Below are 20,079 nucleotides of genomic sequence, written 5' to 3' on the forward strand. Positions count from 1 at the left end.
AAAAAAAATCTAAATTGTAAAATAAGTAATCGGTTGCAAAGAGGACGAACCCGATTCACTGTTAACGTTTCTGGATGAATAAAGTTTTTACAAACCACGTGATGATACTGTCATGGCTGCGCCCTCGTGTCATGCGTTGTGTGACCAGACTGAAGCCGCTTCAATTTGGGTAAATTGTTGTTATTGATCGTCTTCAGACGGATATTTAGTATAAAAACTTAACTGTTAAATAACTTTGACCTAATTTTAAAGCGCGTAGCACGCATGCGCAGTCAGACTCGGTGTTTAGTTCAGCACGTTGGCGAAACTGGCTAAAGTTTCAAGAAAAATGAAGCCGAAGAAGGAGAAAACTGGGGGGAAGCGGAGCTCCTCGGTAAAATTAAGCTTTGATATTAAGGGCAAATGGAAACCAGTGGATCTGGATCCCCATTTGTTCGCAGAGGAAGGCCTGAAGGACCTGGTGTGCTTCGAAGAGCTGACCTCCTACCGTCTGGTAGACAACGAGAAGGCAGAAAAACAGCTGAGAAAGGAAAAGAAACGAGCAAAGAAGAGAGAAGCCGAGCAGGCTCTGGATGAACCTGTCAAAAAGAAGAAGCAGAAGAAACGTCAGAAAGTTGCTGAAAATGATCCAGAGATGGCTGGTTGTGGTACCAATGAGGACGTGAAGCAGGAAGGAGAAGCTTCCAGTCCGGAGGATGGAGAGAGTCAGAAAGAAGCAGCTGCTGTCGCTGAACACGTTCAGTCCAGCAACACAGAAAAGAAGAAGAAGAAAAAGAAGCAGAAGAAGAAGAAACCAAGGCAGCAAACAGAGCAGGCTGCAGTCACAGAGAACCAAGAAGCCATCAAACCTCCAGAAGAAGAAAAACCCCGTCCGAAGCAGAGAAAACCTCCCAAAAAGCAGCCAAAGAACTGGACCAACGCGGCGCTTTCTGGTTCCGAGGAGAAAAACTCTGATGTGAGTGCTTGGAAGGATCTGTTTGTCCCCTCTGCGGTGCTGAAGGCTTTAAGCAGCCTGGGATTCACGTCACCCACTCCCATTCAAACCCTGGCTTTGCCTCCAGCTATCCGAGACCGCATGGACATCCTGGGGGCGGCTGAGACCGGTAAGACTGATCTTACAAATTTCAGTTTACACAATTTTTTTTTTTACGTCAATCTAGTTCTTGACTGCTTCTAAAAATAACCAAAATACTTAAAACAAAACAAAACACCAAGTTGTTTTTCGGCAATAAGTTAATGTTTCTTGGTATCTGGAAAATGAGCTGTTAAGTCGCAATGGGCACTGCACTGTTGCCTAGCAACCCAAGCTGAGCTCCAGCATGTTTGGTCAGCAGATTTTATGGCTGTACAATGGCTGCTGAAAAAGACAAGTGTTTTGTTATAGACTTACTACTCAGAAACTACTTGCTGTATTCTCACTGGCTGCACAGGAGGCTCCACTTCTGCTTTTCAAAGCTGTACAGTTGTTTAATTGAGGATTGGTATGCAGCTATTTTCATGTGGGCGTGTAAATGTTAAGTTTGTGGGTATGGCCAGTAGAAGCTTATTTGGATTTAAAGTGACAACTCAAAATAAGCAGAACTGAGCAGACTAAAACCGCATCACCTGAGAATGATTTTGTGCAACAACAAAAAAAGAAATAAACATATAGCCCAAAGACCTATCCTAACCTGCCCAAGGTAGGAAAATAGACATTTATCATATTAATTATTTATCTTCATAAATTTCTTGTAAGATTTTTATTTATTGCCACAATAAATTCCAATTAATGAGACTTAAAAACCCCTAAAACAGTCAAGATTATTTTTACTACTTTTGTCCACTGTTTTATCTATTTTTTCAATAAAGGTGTTTCAATAAATATCAATAAATTTGAAAATGTTTAAATGCAGTTACTGTGTGCATTTTAATTATATAAATCACACTTCTTTATGTAACTGGTCTTCTATATAGTGTATTTTATCTGTCATTGCTTTCTCATGCAGTCAGTTATACAGTTAAACAGCAACAGGTAGTTCGTATCGTCACTGTTATCGTTATCACAATGGTACCACAAGATATCGTGATAAAACTATCACCCCTTTAAATGTCTTGAATCAGAAAATCTTACCTAAATGTTGGTCATTGAAGATGGTTTGTAATTGCAGGAAGTGGTAAAACTTTAGCTTTCGGTATTCCCATGATCCACACCATCCTGGAGTGGAAGGACAGTTCGGAGATAACGTCCGAACCGGTAGACACAGAGGAGTCCAAAACGGGAGAGCAGCAGGAGGACGACGGCATGGAGGCTTCAGAGGAAGATGAGGACATCGACGTGGATCAAACTCTTGGTTCTGATGAAGACAAACAGGACTCTGAGGGTGAAGATCAGGACGAACAGCTGGGATGTGTTCGAGTAATTGACGATGTGGAGTTTGACTTCAAGGAAAACGTACCTGAGGGGCGGAAGCGGCCTCTCCTCGGACTGGTTCTCACTCCGACTAGGGAGCTGGCGGTCCAGGTCAAACACCACATAGATGCCGTCGCAAAATACACGGGTGAGTCGTGATTAAATGGCCATGTGAATTTGATCAAGATAATTATGCTGTGCTCTAGTTGTAACTGGGAATAATTCCGACTTCAGAGCGAGGACAGACTTGGAAGCTGGAATTTTCCAGTTATGATGGCAACTGGAACGCAGCATTTAGCGATCGGTTCCAACGGTCTGAAAATCTAGTGGACCCACTTAATAATCCTCCTAAAATCAGTGTTAGATTTAGCGCCTGCAGCTTTAAACTGAATAAATTAATAGTTATGTTTGCTTAAAATAAAAGCTTGTTTTCCTTTGCTTGTTTCCACCCTGAAGACATCCAAACGGCCATAGTGGTGGGTGGCATGGCGCAGCAGAAACAACGGCGGATGTTGAAGCGCAGACCGGAGATCATCATCGCTACTCCGGGACGTTTGTGGGACTTGATCAATGAGGGGCATCCTCATCTGCTCAACCTCAGACAGCTGAAGTGAGTCACAGTTCAGATTCCTTAACCAGTAAAGATCAGAGAAAGTGTTAGACTGAGCATACTACTCGGTCTAAATACACTTAGGCAAAAAGAAATGATATAATTTACACAGAAACCTGCTTTTAAAACCTGCATATGTAGCTTGTATGGCTCCAACTGACGATTATTGGAGTAATCGATTGTTCTGTTAATCTGATAAATAAAAATCTGTAGATTTTGATTAAGCCTTGTTGCAGCTGCAGCTTGAACTAAGTTGCTCCAAAGTATAGCATAGCATATACTATGCTAGAAATGCACATAAACAAACCCGTTTCTTTATTAAGAAAATAGTTAGCCTATGAGTAGTGGTCTTCAGGAGCTCTTCCAGAACCTCATTCTGTCCATGAAGGCTGTTTACAGCAGGTGATGACAACCAAAAGTTGCTCCTAGTATTAAAGATGCTATTAAAAATGGATTTGATAGTAATGATGTTGTTGTAGCTATTAAAATTGACATGTTTCTAATTTGGAAAGAAATGTTTTTGTTTTTTACAGTTGCTGTTTAGTATATTTAGAAAAAAAATCAATTGTTATGGATATTGATTAATATGAGAAGCTCATATCCTGATGCATTTTTCAGCCGTATCATCCATCGCTAAGAAAACAAAGAGATAATTCAGTGATGTTGTGTTGCAGGTGTTTGGTCATCGACGAAGCCGACCGCATGGTAGAGAGAGGTCACTTCGTAGAGCTGGAGAACCTCCTGGAGATGCTCAACACCACACACTTCAACCCCACCAGACAGACATTTGTGTTCTCCGCCACTCTGACGATGGTCCACGGCTTGCCCAGCCGTGTCCTGCAGAAGAAGAGGAGGCAGCTGGACAACCGGAGCAAACTGGAAATCCTGATGGAGAAGGTGGGGATCAAGTCCAAACCGAAAGTCCTTGACCTCACCAGGAAGGAGGCGACCGTGGAGACCCTGACTGAAACGCAAATCCATTGTCAGAAGGATGAGAAGGACTTCTACCTGTACTACTTCCTGCTTCAGTATCCCGGTCGCACCATGGTGTTCGCCAACAGCATCGACTGCATCAAGAGGCTCAGTGCTCTTCTGGTCATCTTGGACTGCAACCCTCTCCCTCTGCATGCCAACATGCACCAGAAACATCGCCTCAAAAACCTGGAGCGCTTTGCAGAAAAACAGAAGTAAGTCCCACAGCTGTCAGGTGTCACTTCGGGAAAGAGTTCAGTAATTCTGTTTCTCTGACGTTGAACGTCTTAACTTGTCCCCACAGTTGTGTCCTTCTTACGACTGACGTGGCGGCGCGAGGCCTCGACATCCCCAACGTTCAGCATGTTATTCACTACCAGGTGAGGTCATGGCGTCCTCTTACCTTCAGCCTCAACTTCTAAGGCTGCAACTGATGATTATTTAAGCTATTAACCCATTAATCTAATGATTTTTAATGGCACATTCTGCAGACTTTTCATTCAAGCCTTTTTTATACAATAGTTCCAAATAAATAAAATTTTTTAACGAACATTTTTATTGCCTAAAATGCAACATGCATAATTAAGTGTAACTGCAGCTTAAAATGAGTTCCAACATGTGAAAAGCTCAGTTCTGCTTGACTTATCAATACAGTGTAGGACTGATCCAGTGATTATTTTTTGGGATTAATTGATTAATAATTTGATAGCAAATGTTGCCTAATAAGGATTTTTTTTTAAAGAATTTGAACAAAATGAAGAAAAAATGCCACTTGAATTCTGGGCAGAACATATTTACAGACTTTGTACAGTTTTGTCTTAACTGCTCTAAGTGTGTTTCAGTAAATCGCCTTTTGAGTCTGCATCTTCCAGTTAACGATTGACAACTAAATTAGGTGACATTTCAATAAAAATCCTGCATTGATGTGGTTGAATTACCTTCACAGTGCACACACAGATGTAAAAATATGAATATCCTCTTTATTATGTACATTGTATTTTTATTTTTTTAAAACAAATACTGATTACATCGTTTCCCATCCAAGATGGTGGATTTACAATACATGAACAAATATCTCCACCCAGTGGAAAGCATTAAAATGTGAAATTTTAGAGATTCCTGTACCAGCAAATGAAAACAAAATTAGCAGCAAATAGTAGTGGATTTTTAAAAATACATTTTGAATTGGAACGTTAAAAAAAAAAACACACACACAACAACCCCCCTCCACACACACACTTTAGTGTCTAATACACAGCAAAAGAAAAAAAAAAAAATTATAGGTGACCCTTTATGCTACCCTGAACAGCTTAGGAACGTCTATGGGCTTTACAAAACTATCGATTACATTTTTTTGTACAAATCATTCTTGGATAATGAGATTTTAGTCTCGTCAGTTCTGCTTTTAGGGCCTCCTGTCACTTTAAATCCAAGTAAGGTACTGCTGGCCACACACCCCTCAAATCAATGTTTACACTCTCCTGTGAAAATGGCTGCAAATAGATGTGCAACTGTACATCTTCGAAAAGCATTAGTCGAGCCTCCTACCCAACCAACAAGAATGCAGCAAGTGGTTTCTGGGTGATACATCAACAACAAAACACTTGTCTTTTCCAGCAGCCATTGTACCATGCATACAGCGGCAAAATCAGAACAAACGTGATGGAGCTCAGTTTTAGTTGCTAGGTAACAGTGAAATGCCTGTTGATTGTGCCAGTTTAAGAGAAGCTGAGACCCGAATGGAAGCATAAAATCAGGAAAAAGTGAATTGTGCTTAAAAGGTGCCCTTTAAGATATTCAAGTGGCTCAATTAAAGTATTATAAAAATACTGCACGTCTTCAAGAGCAAACAGCAGCAATCTCATTAAACAAAATGTGTTGGCATTAGTGGGCAGGATTGCTCTTGCATGTACTTAGTGTAGTTTGCTTTGTGAATCCAGTGTAGAAATAAAGCAAAGTGGAAGTAAAAAAAAAAAAGATTTATCGTGCAGGTTCCTCGAACATCAGAGACGTATGTCCATCGGAGCGGCCGCACAGCAAGAGCCACCAAGGAGGGTCTCAGCTTGCTGCTCATCGGCCCAGACGATGTGATAAACTTCAAAAAGATTTCCAAAACTCTGGGAAAGGAGGAGGAGCTCCCCCCCTTCCCCGTGGAAAACAAATGCATGAAGGCCATCAAGGTATAATCATCAGCATCATGTGACAACAGAGCTCTGTAATTTTGTGTCTCCATTAACAAAACGTCTGGCATGTTACAGGAGCGCGTGAACCTTGCCAGGAAGATAGAAAAGATCGAATACTACAACAACAGGGAGAAGCAGCATGACTCGTGGTTCAAGCAGGCAGCAGAGGCCCTGGAGGTTGACCTCGACGATGACCTCCTGATCGGTAAAATTAAGTTAAACGCACTCAATTTACAGCTTTTCCCAGTCACTTTGGTGCATTTCTGAAACAATTCATGCAAAAAACAAGTTTCTTAAAGTCCTTAGCTCCTCACTCAAAAGTAAAATATCAATGATTCAGTATGACCAGTCATTTTATTGAGACAGTCAAACTGCTGTCATGTTAACAGTGTACTCAGGATTATCCGTTTTGATGACAAGTATTGTAATTATGGGAGATCAAAGAATTTTAATTCTGTACTTAGAAATGCACAAAAGTACTAGAGTATTAGAGCCATACTAATAAAATAAAAAATGAGAATAAAGTCACAATGAGACAACTGACATGAGAATAAAGTCATTACAATAATGTATGAAAATAAGTCAAAATAACATGATGGTCAATAGGTCATATTTTGAGAATAGCTGTAAAATTATGACTTTATTCTCGTAATTCTGTTTTAGTGTGGTCCTAATATGCTGTCATATGACAGACTATTAGGGCCATTGTAGCTAAACAAAAAATAAAAGTAACAGTCTGCCAAAAAAATCTGTTTTCTGGAGAAATCCAAATTTGAGCTTGAAAAGTCAAAAAATATGCAAAATTACATTTTGAGAATCTCAGGAATATTCTAGAGAAACTGGACATTACTGAATTTAAAGTTGCAAATTTACTAGAAAAACATCTTTCAGAAAAAACAGATCTTTCAATTTCTGATACGCTCAATTTTCTGAAATGTCAATTTCTTTCTGTCTAGCAAACATTTGACTTTTCAAATTTAGAAATGTCATTTTTTTCTAAAAAAAAAAAAAATTCCCCTCTTTTTCCATCTGCAATGGTTGTACTAAAGCAGCTGAGAAAAACAAGTAAAAAAAAAAAATCACTAAAAAAAAAAAAAGCATAAAAAAATACTGAAAACCATCTGTGTCCACAGGCAGCGCCAACGACCAGGAAACTGACATGGAGCAGAAGAAGATGGTAAAGCAGATGAAGAATAATTTAAAACATCTGATCTCTCAACCAATTTTTAAGAACTTGGTAAAAACAAAGTATCCGACTAAAATGGGAAAACTGGCCCTGGCGAACATGCCTGTTGCAGGGATGGAAAGCGCCCTGACCAGGATTTCTGGACAGAAGAAGGTAAAAAGATATTTTCCACAACAGCAGAAACAGCAAAAACAAAGGAAAAGGATCAAGAAGCAGGAATAATGTGGTTAAATAAAAAAAGTTTCTGTACTAAAAAGAGCTTAATTCTACCTTTAATAATTCTTACTATTTGTGTAGCTTTGAGGATGGGCCGCTATATTTTATAAAGTTCTGTTTTCATAATGAAATGAAAACCTGAGTGTGTTTTTATCATCGTCATTTGGCCGCTTCCTGAGCTGGTCACAGGTGAGTCCGTTGGTAGAGAATGTTGTAATGTGAAGCCTGGTAGAGGAGATGCAAGGATGGATCCACTCCCTCGGGAATGACGTGGTGCACCAGCTGCTGCTCGTTTCCCTCCATGGACACGATGTGGATCCCAACGTCCAGAGCCTGGGACAGGGCCAAGATGTCGACGTGGTCACACTCCATGGCCATCACCTCCACTTCCTGAACGAGGCCAAACAAGACTCCATCAGCACCACGAGAGCAAACAAATAATTCATGACTTGTCAGATTAAAATAAGTTCCGATCTATTAGCCAATAACGTAGATCGGAACTACAACACTAACTACAACTTAGTGTTGTAGTTTGTCCGCCATCCAGCAGAGGGCGCCGAAGGTCATCCTTAAACGGAGCCGTTGACACAGAAACAAACAAAGATGGCGACCGTATCAGAACAGCGAAGAGTAACGGTCCAAACAAAGTCCGGTTTGGGATGCAAAATGCACTTTATGCAGTACCGTTTTTAAATATAAACACTCGAAAAATCCTTAAGACGTTTCGAAACAAATGCTTGACAAGATCCTTAATTATCTCCTTGATCGCGCTCATTCAGCCGAGCTGCGTCAACTTCCATCCATCCATCCATTTTCTTCCGCTTATCCGGGGTCGGGTCGCGGGGGCAGCAGCTTCAGAAGGGAGGCCCAGACTTCCCTCTCCCCAGCCACTTCTTCCAGCTCCTCCGGGGGAATCCCAAGGCGTTCCCAGGCCAGCCGAGAGACGTAATCCCTCCAGCGTGTCCTGGGTCTTCCCCGAGGCCTCCTCCCGGTGGGACGTGCCCGGAACACCTCACCAGGGAGGCGTCCAGGAGGCATCCTTACCAGATGCCCGAGCCACCTCAACTGGCTCCTCTCGACGTGGAGGAGCAGCGGCTCTACTCTGAGTCCCTCCCGGATGACCGAGCTTCTCACCCTATCTCTAAGGGAGAGCCCAGCCACCCTGCGGAGGAAACTCATTTCGGCCGCTTGTACCCGTGATCTCGTTCTTTCGGTCATGACCCAAAGCTCATGACCATAGATGAGGGTGGGAACATAGATCGACCGGTAAATCGAGAGCTTCGCTTTTTGGCTCAGCTCTCTCTTCACCACGACGGACCGTTACAGCGCCTGCTTCACAGTAGACGCTGCCCCAATCCGCCTGTCGATCTCCCGTTCCCTTCTTCCCTCATTCGTGAACAAGATCCCCAGATACTTAAACTCCTCCACTTGAGGCAGGACAACCCCCCTGACCCGGAGAAGGCACTCTACCCTTTTCCGGCTCAAGACCATGGCCTCGGATTTGGAGGCACTGAGCCCGAGATGCTACAAAGGCGAAGATGTTATGACAAAAAGGCGCAAAGGATAAAAATTTAACGGGGAAAAAAACATGCCAATAAGCAAGGTTGATTTTAGGGCTTTAATTAACTTTATGGAAAGAAGTTTAAACATTTCGTCAAGAGCAAACAATACTTCCTTATGAGCATCTCCGTTTACTGGTTCATATATTAATTCAGCAAACTAAGAGATTGCAGTTTTGCTATATTTTATAAATACGTTTAAGTTTAATACAACTGAAAATGAGTAACAAAATGTTCTTTGTTACTGCAAGACATTGAGAGAAAATTTAGGTTTTTAAAAAATGGCCGCTTATTAATCTAAAGTTGGTCCATAAAAATCAGTTAACCCATTAACACCTTCTTGCATCCATTTTAGACTCCCAATAATAAATATTCTCAGCAGGCGTTAGGTTTATTCCCTACCTGACGACAGTACACCTTCAGATCTGGAGCCTCAACGAAGTTGCAGAAGAAGTCTTCGTGGATTTGGAGGTGTGCAGACGTGAGCAACCTGAGGAACTGCACAAGGCTGTCTGAGATGATCTGTTCGTTCAAGAGCCTGAGGAGAACGTCGTCATGCTGTGCAGCAATGCACTGATCCACCACATGTAGGACCTGAAGGGCGAGAAAAACTGTAAACAGACAGAGCTGCAGAGGCGGGAAACATTTCTGTCATTTTTCTTTCCTGTAGCCAGAGCAAGAAATATTTTTTAAGCCGTGTTTGTTTGGATGATTGTTGGTTCTGATGCCAAAAGGTTCACAGCAAGTCCAAACCAGTTGGTTGGGCTCAACTGGTTTGATTAAATGCAAGTGAAAGAAAGGCTGCCGTTTGAAAATCCCCGTCTACATTTCTAGAAAGTGTTGGCTCCACAATGGGGCAATGTTAATTATTTAAAGTATTTTAATAAGAATCAAGAAGCTGACTAAGGCAGTCATGTCCAGACTTTTAGCCACAAGAGCCAAAATTGTAAAGTCAAAAGCATTTTATAGCACAATCAAGTAATTACCTCGAGTGTTATAAAAATGCTCTATGTATCAAATATGACTAAAAAGACATTTGTAATTTAACGCCTTGAACTTGGGGCCGTCTCTTTAAGAAACCCCTGCTCTGAATCTCCAACCTCAGGAAGTCATCACAATCATGGGCGGGTCTAGAAAAATATTTATAGGGTGGCAAGAGGGGGGCAGCATATGCCAGTATATAATGGACTTTTAATGCAACTGTTAGAGCAACTTTGCATTAAAAGTGTCATTATTTATGGAATGACAATTCATGACAAGTGTCAAACATTCAAAAAGACTTCTTCATGTTCATGACAGATGTTATGTCATGTTTATGACAGTGTCATGTCAGTCTTATGCACACCCCTTCAAATAAAGTGTTACCATAAATTCTCCGTGATACAAATCTAGAAACAGTTTTGTTTCTGTTAGTTCTGTCAACATGCAAGAAGGGGCAAATTTCCCTTATATTGGTCAATCGTTTTATTTTAAATATGCTGTAGGAGCCATCGTTTGATGATTAGTTCAGTTTTTGTCGCTTGTTTAACTTTTAGGCATTGCAGCGGCTGCAGACAGTGCACCACAACAAAGGTACAATAAAGGTGATAAACAGGTGAAGAACCAAACACCACTTCTATTCCGCCTTTTCTCGCTATGTGTCGCTTTACACGGACCCGTTGCCATGGCAGCCGACATACAACAGCTCAACGAGCAGATGGAGCAGAGATTACCGATCAGCGGAATCAACACCAAAAAAACAAACATTTCCCACACAAAAGAGTAGCAAAAACACTAAAACAGAACATTCAGTCTGTTGCATTATGCCGTCAGGCTTGATGTCTATATTGTCATTATTAAGCTTTCGCCTGAGCACAGCGGCGGTTGATTAGCTGATTTAAACAGCTGCTCTATTGATGATTTGATGTGCGGTTGACCTGTTTTAATGCTAACGGAACCAAAACACACCGAACTGCGCAGCACATGTTAAGGTGATCAAAGTTAATAGAAGGCTAGCAACAGTTAGGCTAGCATAACTGACCCACTGCTACTTCTTCAATGTTTTCTTTAAATTAAAACTTTTTCCTCACCTGTTAAATCTGAAGCCCTTGTCATCCAATTCATAGGGTTGAATTAACCGCTAAATATTACGTCCATTTTTCAGATTCTTTGCGTGACTGTAGTATTTCCCTGACCACCCATAATGTTGACTCAATGGACAGCAATGGCGCATCACGTAATGTCCAGTCCAGTAATTTATATCCATCCATATCAATGCTGCTGCCTCGCGCTCCGTCTTTCCCGCTACTCGGCAGTAGGTGTCAGGTTACATTGTGTTGCATTCAATGTTGTCGGAAAAAAAAAGAGATTCATGCGCTTAATACCCGATTTCCCATAACTATTTATTGAATTCATAGTCGCCAGCTGGGGTGGCAAGGCTATCATTTGGGGTGGTAACTGCCACCCTATGCCACCCCAGTAGATCCGCCCCTGATCACAATATAAATACTGCCCCTCGTTTTGTGCTTTTTACTTACCCGTTTAATAAGCTAAAAATGTAAAAAGAAAAAAAAAATCTACATGATCACTTTATCTAAAGTGTATTAATTAGAAAAACGTCTCCTAAACTCACTGTGCTCTGGAGGTGGTCGAATGAAGCCTCTTCAAATCCTGCAGAAATCAAAACTTTTCCACATTGTATTACCTGGGCCTTAAATCTGAAATGAAGAAGCAGACATGAAAAAAACATTTTTCTCTTGTGATACTGACCTCAGCTTGGCTCTGGGTCTCTGCAGGGTAAAGATACTGATGCTGGGATTGTGCAGAGTTCAGTTTATTTCTGACCTCTTTAGTGCTTTGAGCAGGAGTGGCCAAACGTTTCGTCACATGGCACAAAACTGCCAAATGACTCGGACCAAAAAGAGGAAAAAAAAAAAAAAAAAAAAAGCTTTCCCATCTCAACAATAAACTGTAGTAATTTTAATTAAACAAATGGAATAAATTTTTGTTGGAAGAGAATATCTAAATTACTGTCAAGGCATCCAGTTTTCACATTTTTTAGGTCTCGATTAAAAACTCTTTGAAAATGCTTCCGGTATTTATCAATTACACTGAAAAAACACAAAATATTACCAAATTTTATTGTAGCTTCTAGTGCAAATATTTTAGCTCACTTAAAATGAGACAAAACTAACTTACTGAAAGTAATGTCTCAGCAAGATACAGGAGTTTGTTTTAAGTCAGTAATTCCTTAATATTGACAAAAACATTCCACTGCTAGATTATTTCACTTAGAAGGTGTCAAGTGAAATAATCTGCCAGTGGATCTAATACTTTTTCATCATCAGGGAATTATTTACTTCAAATAAGCGGCTATATCTTTCTGAAAAGTTACTCGCTCCTCAAAGAAATCCATTTAGCAGGTTAGCTTAATGCCGCCAGGAGGAATATGGAGCACCGTAATTTGACGACAGCTAATAAATAGATTCATAAACATGAAAGCGAAGGATACATGTGTAATTTCAGTGTGCTTTAGTTAGTTTCATAAATGTATAGTTACTGCTTTTATTTCAATTAGCAAAAATGTTTTCTCAATTTCAGTTTGTTATTTTGCTAGTTTTAGTAAAAGGGCAGTATTGTGTAAAAACAACTTTTTTTGAGCTTTACGTCATGTTATGTTATTCCCTCGTCAAAAATACATCTGGAGTGTTGCTTTGATTCTTTCATGCACGTTTGATAAATCTTTTAATCTCCATGGCAACCATTCAGTTGTGTGAAACACCTGGATGGACCTAGCCTTGCCTTCGAGCCGCAGCTTCTTCTCAGAGCTGCAGGTTCTAAGTTTCTGCATGACGATGCAGCCCTCCAACACTGAGCTCCTTCCTTCAGACTAGCCAGCAGCAATTAGCAAACGCCTGGTGGAATTGCTGAGCTCATTTTAATAGCTACTTGTTTGTAAAACGCTGGCAAAAAAAAAACCCCAAAAAACTTCAAGGGGTAAACGGAGGAGCGGTATGATGACGGAGTTTCAATTTCAAGGTTTTACATTACAAAGTACAGTCATATTTGATATATTTAACATTCTTATAACTGAAGTGAACAGTTGCTTAATTTTGCTATAAAATGGCTCAATGTGCCTGGAAAACACACGATACTGCCCCTTTAACTATAATAACCTTGTCATGGACCCCAAACAATAAGTCAAAGGGCCTCAAATGGCCTGTGGGCCGCACTTTGCACACCCCTGGTTTGTGTGTCTGTGTCTGCATTGCACAGGTCAACACTGACCTCTGCAGGACTCTGGGGTTGTGCAGAATAAACTCCAGGTGTGCGAAGCAGACAGCTCTGTAGAAGCAGTTTCCATCGCCGTAGACTTTCCTCACTGCCGAAAACTGGCGGGCCAAATCCTAAGAGAAGAGGAGTTGTGTTTGTTTACGACACAGCGGACCGAGTAAACCAGAAGAAGCTGCTTTCTTTTGGGCATGAAGCCGCATACTTGGTACTTGGGACTCAGTGTTCCCTCCGGCAGCAGCGATGAAATGTCCTCTATGCATGAAACCAGGCTGCAGTCCTCCATCTGCCGACAGCCGAGCAGCTTTGGAACCAAAGCGCAGCTTCACACGGGCACACGCAACACCACGCACGTCAAAAGAAGCGTTGAAACACGTTTTGTAAAAAAAAAAAAATGTACTTCCACTTTCCCGAAAACCGGATGTTTGCGGAAGAGCATGTGCGTAGTCCATTTAAAGGGCCAGTCCACGTTTAGCAATGCTGACGTCATACTAAAGAAATTGTATGGTCGAAACATTTGTCCTTTTAAAAGACTATCGCAAATTCACTTAAAATATGTAAAAATACTTTATGTTGAATAAAACTATAATATTATCATTTTTATTGTATTTTTCCTGTATTGTAGCCTCCAGGTGTCAAACTCCAGTCCTCAAGGGCACCAGGGTCCTGCAACTTTTAGATGAGCCTCTGCTGCACCACACCTGAATACAATAATTAGGTCATTAAAGCTCTGGAGGACCTGGCTACACAAGAAGGAGGTAATTAAGCCATTTCGTTCCAGTGTTTTGTACTTGTGGCAGATCTAAAAACTGCAGGACAGTGATCCTTGAGAACTGGAGTTCTGCACCCTGCTCTAAATTAATTGTTTTCCCTTAAAGATTGACCAAAAAAAAAAAAAAAAAAACTTAAAATAAAGCAGCAACACAATGTTACTCAGCAAAATTTTGGAAAATACCAATTTTAATTTAAAAAATGGCTGGAAGATAACGATTTTAAATTAATAATGTAGAATCAGTTAAATAAATGTAGCTGAAGAGTTTTTTTTAATGCTCTGCTTTCTAAGTTGTCCAAGAATTTTAAATTAGTAATTTTGGACTTAAAATTTCCATGAACATAACCTGAAACTATTCAAAATGGAAAAGACAAGAAAACATGTTGTTTAAGAAAGAAATCAGGAAATTACTATTATTTTCAGTCAGAATCGAATCAGAATTACCTTTATTGATCAATAATTTGACTTTTTGTCAACCTCACAGACATTCAATATAAATATATAAACTTTAGAGGGAATAGAATAAACAATAAAAGGAACCGTATGTATGAGTATAAGCAGCCACTTAAATATAGAAGAAAAAAGTCAGCGCAATAATTAAAAAGTTAAAAACTAGAACTATAAAAAATAATAATATCCAGGTTTATGCTTGACATGTGGTTTTTCTCAGTGTTGGATTCTGATGTAAGATAATTAGTTTTAAGGTTTTATTGCAGCTTTAGCAGATGTTCCATGTTGGAAAAGGGTAAATTAAGCATATTTAATAAAAACACAGATTCCAGATTATCTGCAGAAACATAAATAACTCAACAAAAATCCCCTAATTTTTTCTGCAAATTGCACTTCAACCCAATCTGTAATAACCATCAGAGATTAAAACATTTTTCTTACCTGTTTGTCTTAAATGAAACCCTTGTTTCAATGAGTAATTTACTATAAATTAATGCTTGTAACCAAATTGCTCAGACACTGCATTGCATATTGTACCTTTCTGCATTATTTGAATCTAATTCCTCATTTTGAAATGAAACAACGGCTACATCCCCATGACATTTTCCTGATTCTGGAAGTAAAAGAGGCACTCAGGTGGAAAAGAGGTTCAAAACACAAGCCATAAAAACACACTTTAATGTAATAAGCAGAATAAAAGCTTAGTAAAAAATGTTAAAAAATGAAAACGACAGAATCAGTTGGACGAGTCGCTGATTTTACTGGCTTTACTTGAGCTTTTGATTTGAGTTTTGCTGCCGATGCTTTTCAGCGACTCTCTCCATCGTTTGTCGGTCAGAGTAGCGGTGGAGCAGGACTCCAGCCTCCTCACTCTCCTCTCCGTGTCCGCCTTGTCCAGAACAAACTCCTGGAAAACGAGATTTTAATCGATGAAAACATGTAGGAAAAGACACAAAACGTTTGTTTGTATTATTCCATCGGTGTCTAAACTTAAATACTTTGTCATATTTATATAATACAACCATGTAAACTTCTGATGGGTTAGTTCCCAAAGTTTCAGTTAAATAAAGTCAAACCAATGGATGCTTTTCAGAGAGGAAGAAGCCATTCCCCCAAAAGCAAGATAAAAACCAAGTTTCTGTTTGCATTTGTTCATTTTGGACGTAATGTAATAAATTTGAAGTTTTTGACCGTAACAACTGTTATCTGTAGTGTGGAGTCTGGGGGTGGCAGCATTATGCTGCAGGAGTTTTGTGGTTCTGGAGGGACAAAATAGATAGCACCATCTGAGAAACTGAAGCTTCTTTAATAACTTTTTCTTTTTTCTTAAAAACATTTTTCTTGTAATTTTAACAAATTTTTTCTAGTAAAATTGCATCTTTTTTTTTGCTAATATTGTGACAACGTTCTTGTAATTGAAGGGTTAGGGTTAGGGTTATGGTAATGTTCCTAGCCTGGGATGATTCATATAAAAGCCACTTTTTGAAAATATTTTCTGTTTTTAAGAAAAGAATATGTCAGATATGCCTTATAACTGTAGTTATAAAAGTAATCTTCCTTGTTATTCCTGTATTATTGTTAGTATAGAAAGTTACCTTCACCATGTCCATCATAATCAGGACACTCATGCCTTCCAGCGGTCCAAATTCTGGGATGTAACACTCTTGTGCAAGATTGTTGACAGCCAGAAGTAATTTTCCAACTTCCTCTCCCTGCGAGACACAAATGCATGTTGCATTTTTTTCAGAGCCGTTCTACTTTTTGTAAATTAACCATCTTTGAACTGTAATGTTGAGAAAGTCACACCTTCTCTCTGGATACGCCTCGTTTCATCAGCAGGTTAACTTCAACCTGCCTGTTCTTCTCTTTCAGGCTTTCTAACTCGCTGTGCAGTTCAGACAGTTGTTTACTGGACATCTGTGCATGAAAGATGCAAACATTAAAGTCGCATGATATTCAGAACCAGAGCCGGCCCAAGGCAATGGGAGTTAAGTAGCTGCTTAGGGCCTCCACACCACCAGGGGGGCCCCAAGAGGCCCAACCTACCAAAATATAAACATATTTAAAATAATACAAACTAAATTCTATTGCACATTTCTGTATTATTTTCATAAAAGTTACAAGATATTAATTTGTTTTCTGTAAATTTAGTGTTTACAAATAGTTAAAATAATATAAATGCCACTCTGCATTTTAAAATCCTTTATTTTAATTTTGCTACTATTTAAGGTTAAAATCATAAGCCATAACAACACTAGGACGATGTAACTAATTATAAATGATGCTAACAATAACATAGAGTAGCTTAGAAATGATGAAGCATCTGGTGTTGACATGTCGGTATCGGGGGCCTCAAATGAAAATCTGCTTTGGGCCCCAAAAAGGCGTAGGCCGGCCCTGTTGATCTGAACGTTTATAGATCTCTAACCAGCGTTGTTATGCTGTGCTGCTGCTTCGTGCTTTGCAGCTGCCGCCACTGCTGCTCCACCGCCGCCTCCATTCGCCTCAAACGTTGCAGCAGCTCTTGGTGGGTCACGGACAGCGTCTCATGGCGTCGAATGATCGGCATGGCTAAAGATTCGCTGCTGTTGTGGCGGGGAACTGGAAGAGATCGCACACACTTTGTTCCAGCAGAGCAAGTTGGCAAACATTCAACGTATAAAAACACACGCACCTTTTTCCTCACTGTGACGTTAAATCAGACTATTCCTGCTTAGGATTACAGAAAACATTTTTGTTTGCTAAATGACAAAATAATGAGACGGGGTACTTTCTATGGCATGTGTCAAATTCAGGGCCTGGGGGCCAAATCTGGCCCGCCGTATCTTTTTATGTGGCCCTCTAGTCTCCAAATTACATCAATAAGTTCTTCTAGTTTTTCACAAACCCTCAGAATTCACACAAAATCAGCTCATATTTTTTCTGATTTTTACTGCAAACTTGTCTCAAAATTAACCAAAAACATTGGATTTGATTGACTGCTGGCTCAGCCTTACTTGATGTCAAGTTATAGTCTGTGATCGACACGGCGAGTAATAAGACGTCACCTCATAAATTAGCTCAAATATTGGAAAAAATCCTTAAAATATTCCTAAATTAACACCACAAACTGTGATTTTCATTACAAAACCACAAAAGCAATCACGAAATCCTGTGAAAAAATGTTCAACATTATTTAATTAGTGTTTCTAATTCTAAGAAACACTTATTGAATTCAGAAACAAACAGCTACTTATAGACTCTTTAACAGTTTAGCATGTTTTATCAATACATTCTGGGACAACTGGCCCTTTAAAAACATTCAGAATTTGGATACAGCCCAAAATGAAACTGAGTTTGACACTGATCTAGGGTGAAGACTTTCTGACAAACCTAATAATCCTTAAAGTCAGAAAGTGAGATTTTAAAAAATAACTTTTTATACAGTGTACATATTTGGACTTACTGCTGGGGAGATGATCCAGAGTTTTCATCAGATAATCCTCGTAGATTTTGTTTTTTTCTGTTCTCTGCTTTAAAACTTGTCTCCTGTAAGTTTAATATGGGTTTAGCAAACAACAGGAGCCTCTGACATTATTAAACTGTTTGTTTCACATCCTCACCTGGTTTCTAGTTTTGTCAGTTGTTCTGTTAAATCTTCAATCTGTCTCTGTTTCAGGATGTTCTGCTCCAAAGTTGCTTCACACTGTTTCAGCGCTTTTCGTCGCTTCACTTCTTTCTCAGCCACAAACTTCTCAAATTTCATCTCCTCCTCTTTAGTCTGGGAGAAAAATCCAAAGCCAAAAATCGCTACTGGATTTATTTTTCTTCCTGCAGTTGCAGTAATTTTAGGAAATATCACCTCACCTGCTGTTGTTGAGTTTCCAACTCTGACCTTCTATTAGCAAGGGCCTCCATGCAGCTCCTGAAATCTTGTGTTTTGAGTGCGAGTTGCACGTCCAGTTCATGCAGCTCAGCCTGTTTTCTTGCAATAAGTGCCTTTTTTAGTGCTTTCACTCCAACCTCTAAGAGTTTGCTTGAAGTCTAGACATGAAAAAAATAATCAGGGACATCCAACTCTGGCATAACATTTGTTACACATTTAACAAATGTGTAACATTTATCCTTACTTCTGTTGTAGCAGATATGCACATCGTCTCTTTTTTCCTGTCTCTAAACAAACCAATGGTTATTAGCAATGTGATTTAGTCAAGACATTTTTGAATATCCTGTCCATAACGAGCAGATCGGGCCTACCTCGGGTCCTCCGGCTGAGTAACAAAAACATTTTTCACTCGTTTTTTCATCTGAAGTTTTGGACAAGAGTCTCCGTCCAGAACTGGTACAGGAGGCGTTGTCATTTCTGCTATAAATGTGTCTCCCCGTCGTTCTGGTCATGAAACACAAACACTCTGCTTCCTGGGTTTGTGTAGCTGTTGCCTGGCAACCACCACGGAGACTGCCCAGAAGAATGCCTGACAAAAACTCATGGAGAAGAGTTTTTATTTTACGCTTTAATGCAGTGGTCCCCAAACTTTTTCCTGTGAGGGCCACATAACGTTTTCCTTCTCTGGTGGGGGGCCGGAGTCAGTTTGTAAGAGAAAAAGTGTGACAATTGCAGGAGTGCCTAAATGACAATATATATTGTTTTCCAGAAAGCACAATCAAATAACCCTCTTTGGGTTCTTCACAGAATAAATCCAAGGATTATAGTCCGTATTTTCCGAACTATGAGCCGCACTGGACCATAAGCCACAACCCCAAAGTTGCTTTTTTGTTTTTTAATCAGTAAACATACATCTAAGCCTCAGATATCTCTGCCGGTTTTCCACAACGATGCAACTGCAGCAGCGGGGAGCGGACACCCAAAATTTGAGTCATAACAGGTCAATTGAATATCACATTTATTATGGTTGAAAAAGAAAAAAGTTGCCAAGATTAGATTTAACTGAACTGATTACGGTAATTTCCGAACGGTACCTGTAACAGTAAAAGTGCTGATCCTTCGTGTTGCTACTAGCATGTGCTAAATCAGTGGTCCACCTTTTTATTACCGCGGACCGGTCAAGACTTGGAAATTTTGTTGCGGCCCGGGGGGAGAGGGGGAGGGGAGATGAACAGTCAGATAAGGCTTCTGCATGTTGGTGTTCTCACTAAATACTGATTAATATGCCCTGTTTGGGTTGTCTTGGCCCTTTTATCGCAGCCTGTGGGGTTTTTCCCTGACTTGGAACGAGAATACAAACAGCTGAATGTGACAAGTAGCCAATCAAAAAGCGCAGTGACTCAGAACAGAGGGGAATCCCAAACAGCTGACACAGCGCCACTGAGAGTCCGGAGGATATCGGAGATGATATGTGGAAATGTTTATTATTAAATCTAAAGATCATTATTATGTTTATTCAGTTAAAAATGTTAACTATGAAAAAACATATCCACCTCCAAATCATAATGCAGCAAATAGAGCGGCTGCTCCCGTCGTCTTTTACCCACC

At 40.0% G+C, this 20,079-nt stretch overlaps 3 protein-coding genes across 3 annotated transcripts; 1 reads left to right on the forward strand and 2 right to left on the reverse strand.

Annotated features, from left to right (window-relative positions):
* The first annotated feature begins 88 nt into the window (after positions 1 to 88).
* On the forward strand, positions 89 to 7,599 carry ddx24 (DEAD (Asp-Glu-Ala-Asp) box helicase 24). The gene is made up of 8 exons (XM_008400085.3): positions 89 to 1,103; positions 2,148 to 2,537; positions 2,846 to 2,999; positions 3,674 to 4,186; positions 4,276 to 4,351; positions 5,963 to 6,151; positions 6,230 to 6,359; positions 7,288 to 7,599. Exons 1-8 carry the CDS (start codon positions 329 to 331, stop codon positions 7,560 to 7,562), a joined length of 2,502 nt encoding a protein of 833 aa, XP_008398307.2. The 5' UTR covers positions 89 to 328; the 3' UTR covers positions 7,563 to 7,599.
* Positions 7,591 to 15,144, reverse strand: LOC103458940 (ubiquitin thioesterase OTUB2). Its single transcript, XM_008400086.3, has 6 exons — positions 15,048 to 15,144; positions 13,590 to 13,707; positions 13,382 to 13,500; positions 11,727 to 11,811; positions 9,518 to 9,709; positions 7,591 to 7,946 (listed from the first exon to the last, which is right to left on the reverse strand). The coding sequence occupies exons 2-6, from the start codon at positions 13,668 to 13,670 to the stop codon at positions 7,740 to 7,742; spliced, it is 684 nt and encodes a 227-aa protein (XP_008398308.1). The 5' UTR covers positions 13,671 to 13,707; positions 15,048 to 15,144; the 3' UTR covers positions 7,591 to 7,739.
* A 110-nt stretch (positions 15,145 to 15,254) lies between these two features.
* Positions 15,255 to 19,043, reverse strand: ccdc197 (coiled-coil domain containing 197). The gene is made up of 9 exons (XM_008400084.3): positions 18,843 to 19,043; positions 18,716 to 18,758; positions 18,453 to 18,629; positions 18,209 to 18,366; positions 18,052 to 18,134; positions 17,035 to 17,207; positions 16,413 to 16,523; positions 16,202 to 16,318; positions 15,255 to 15,513 (listed from the first exon to the last, which is right to left on the reverse strand). The coding sequence occupies exons 1-9, from the start codon at positions 18,944 to 18,946 to the stop codon at positions 15,343 to 15,345; spliced, it is 1,137 nt and encodes a 378-aa protein (XP_008398306.2). The 5' UTR covers positions 18,947 to 19,043; the 3' UTR covers positions 15,255 to 15,342.
* Between the last annotated feature and the right edge of the window lie 1,036 nt (positions 19,044 to 20,079).

This window comes from Poecilia reticulata, chromosome 22 (assembly GCF_904066995.2).
Source record: "Poecilia reticulata chromosome 22, P_reticulata-male-v2, whole genome shotgun sequence".
NCBI lineage: Eukaryota > Metazoa > Chordata > Actinopteri > Cyprinodontiformes > Poeciliidae > Poecilia > Poecilia reticulata.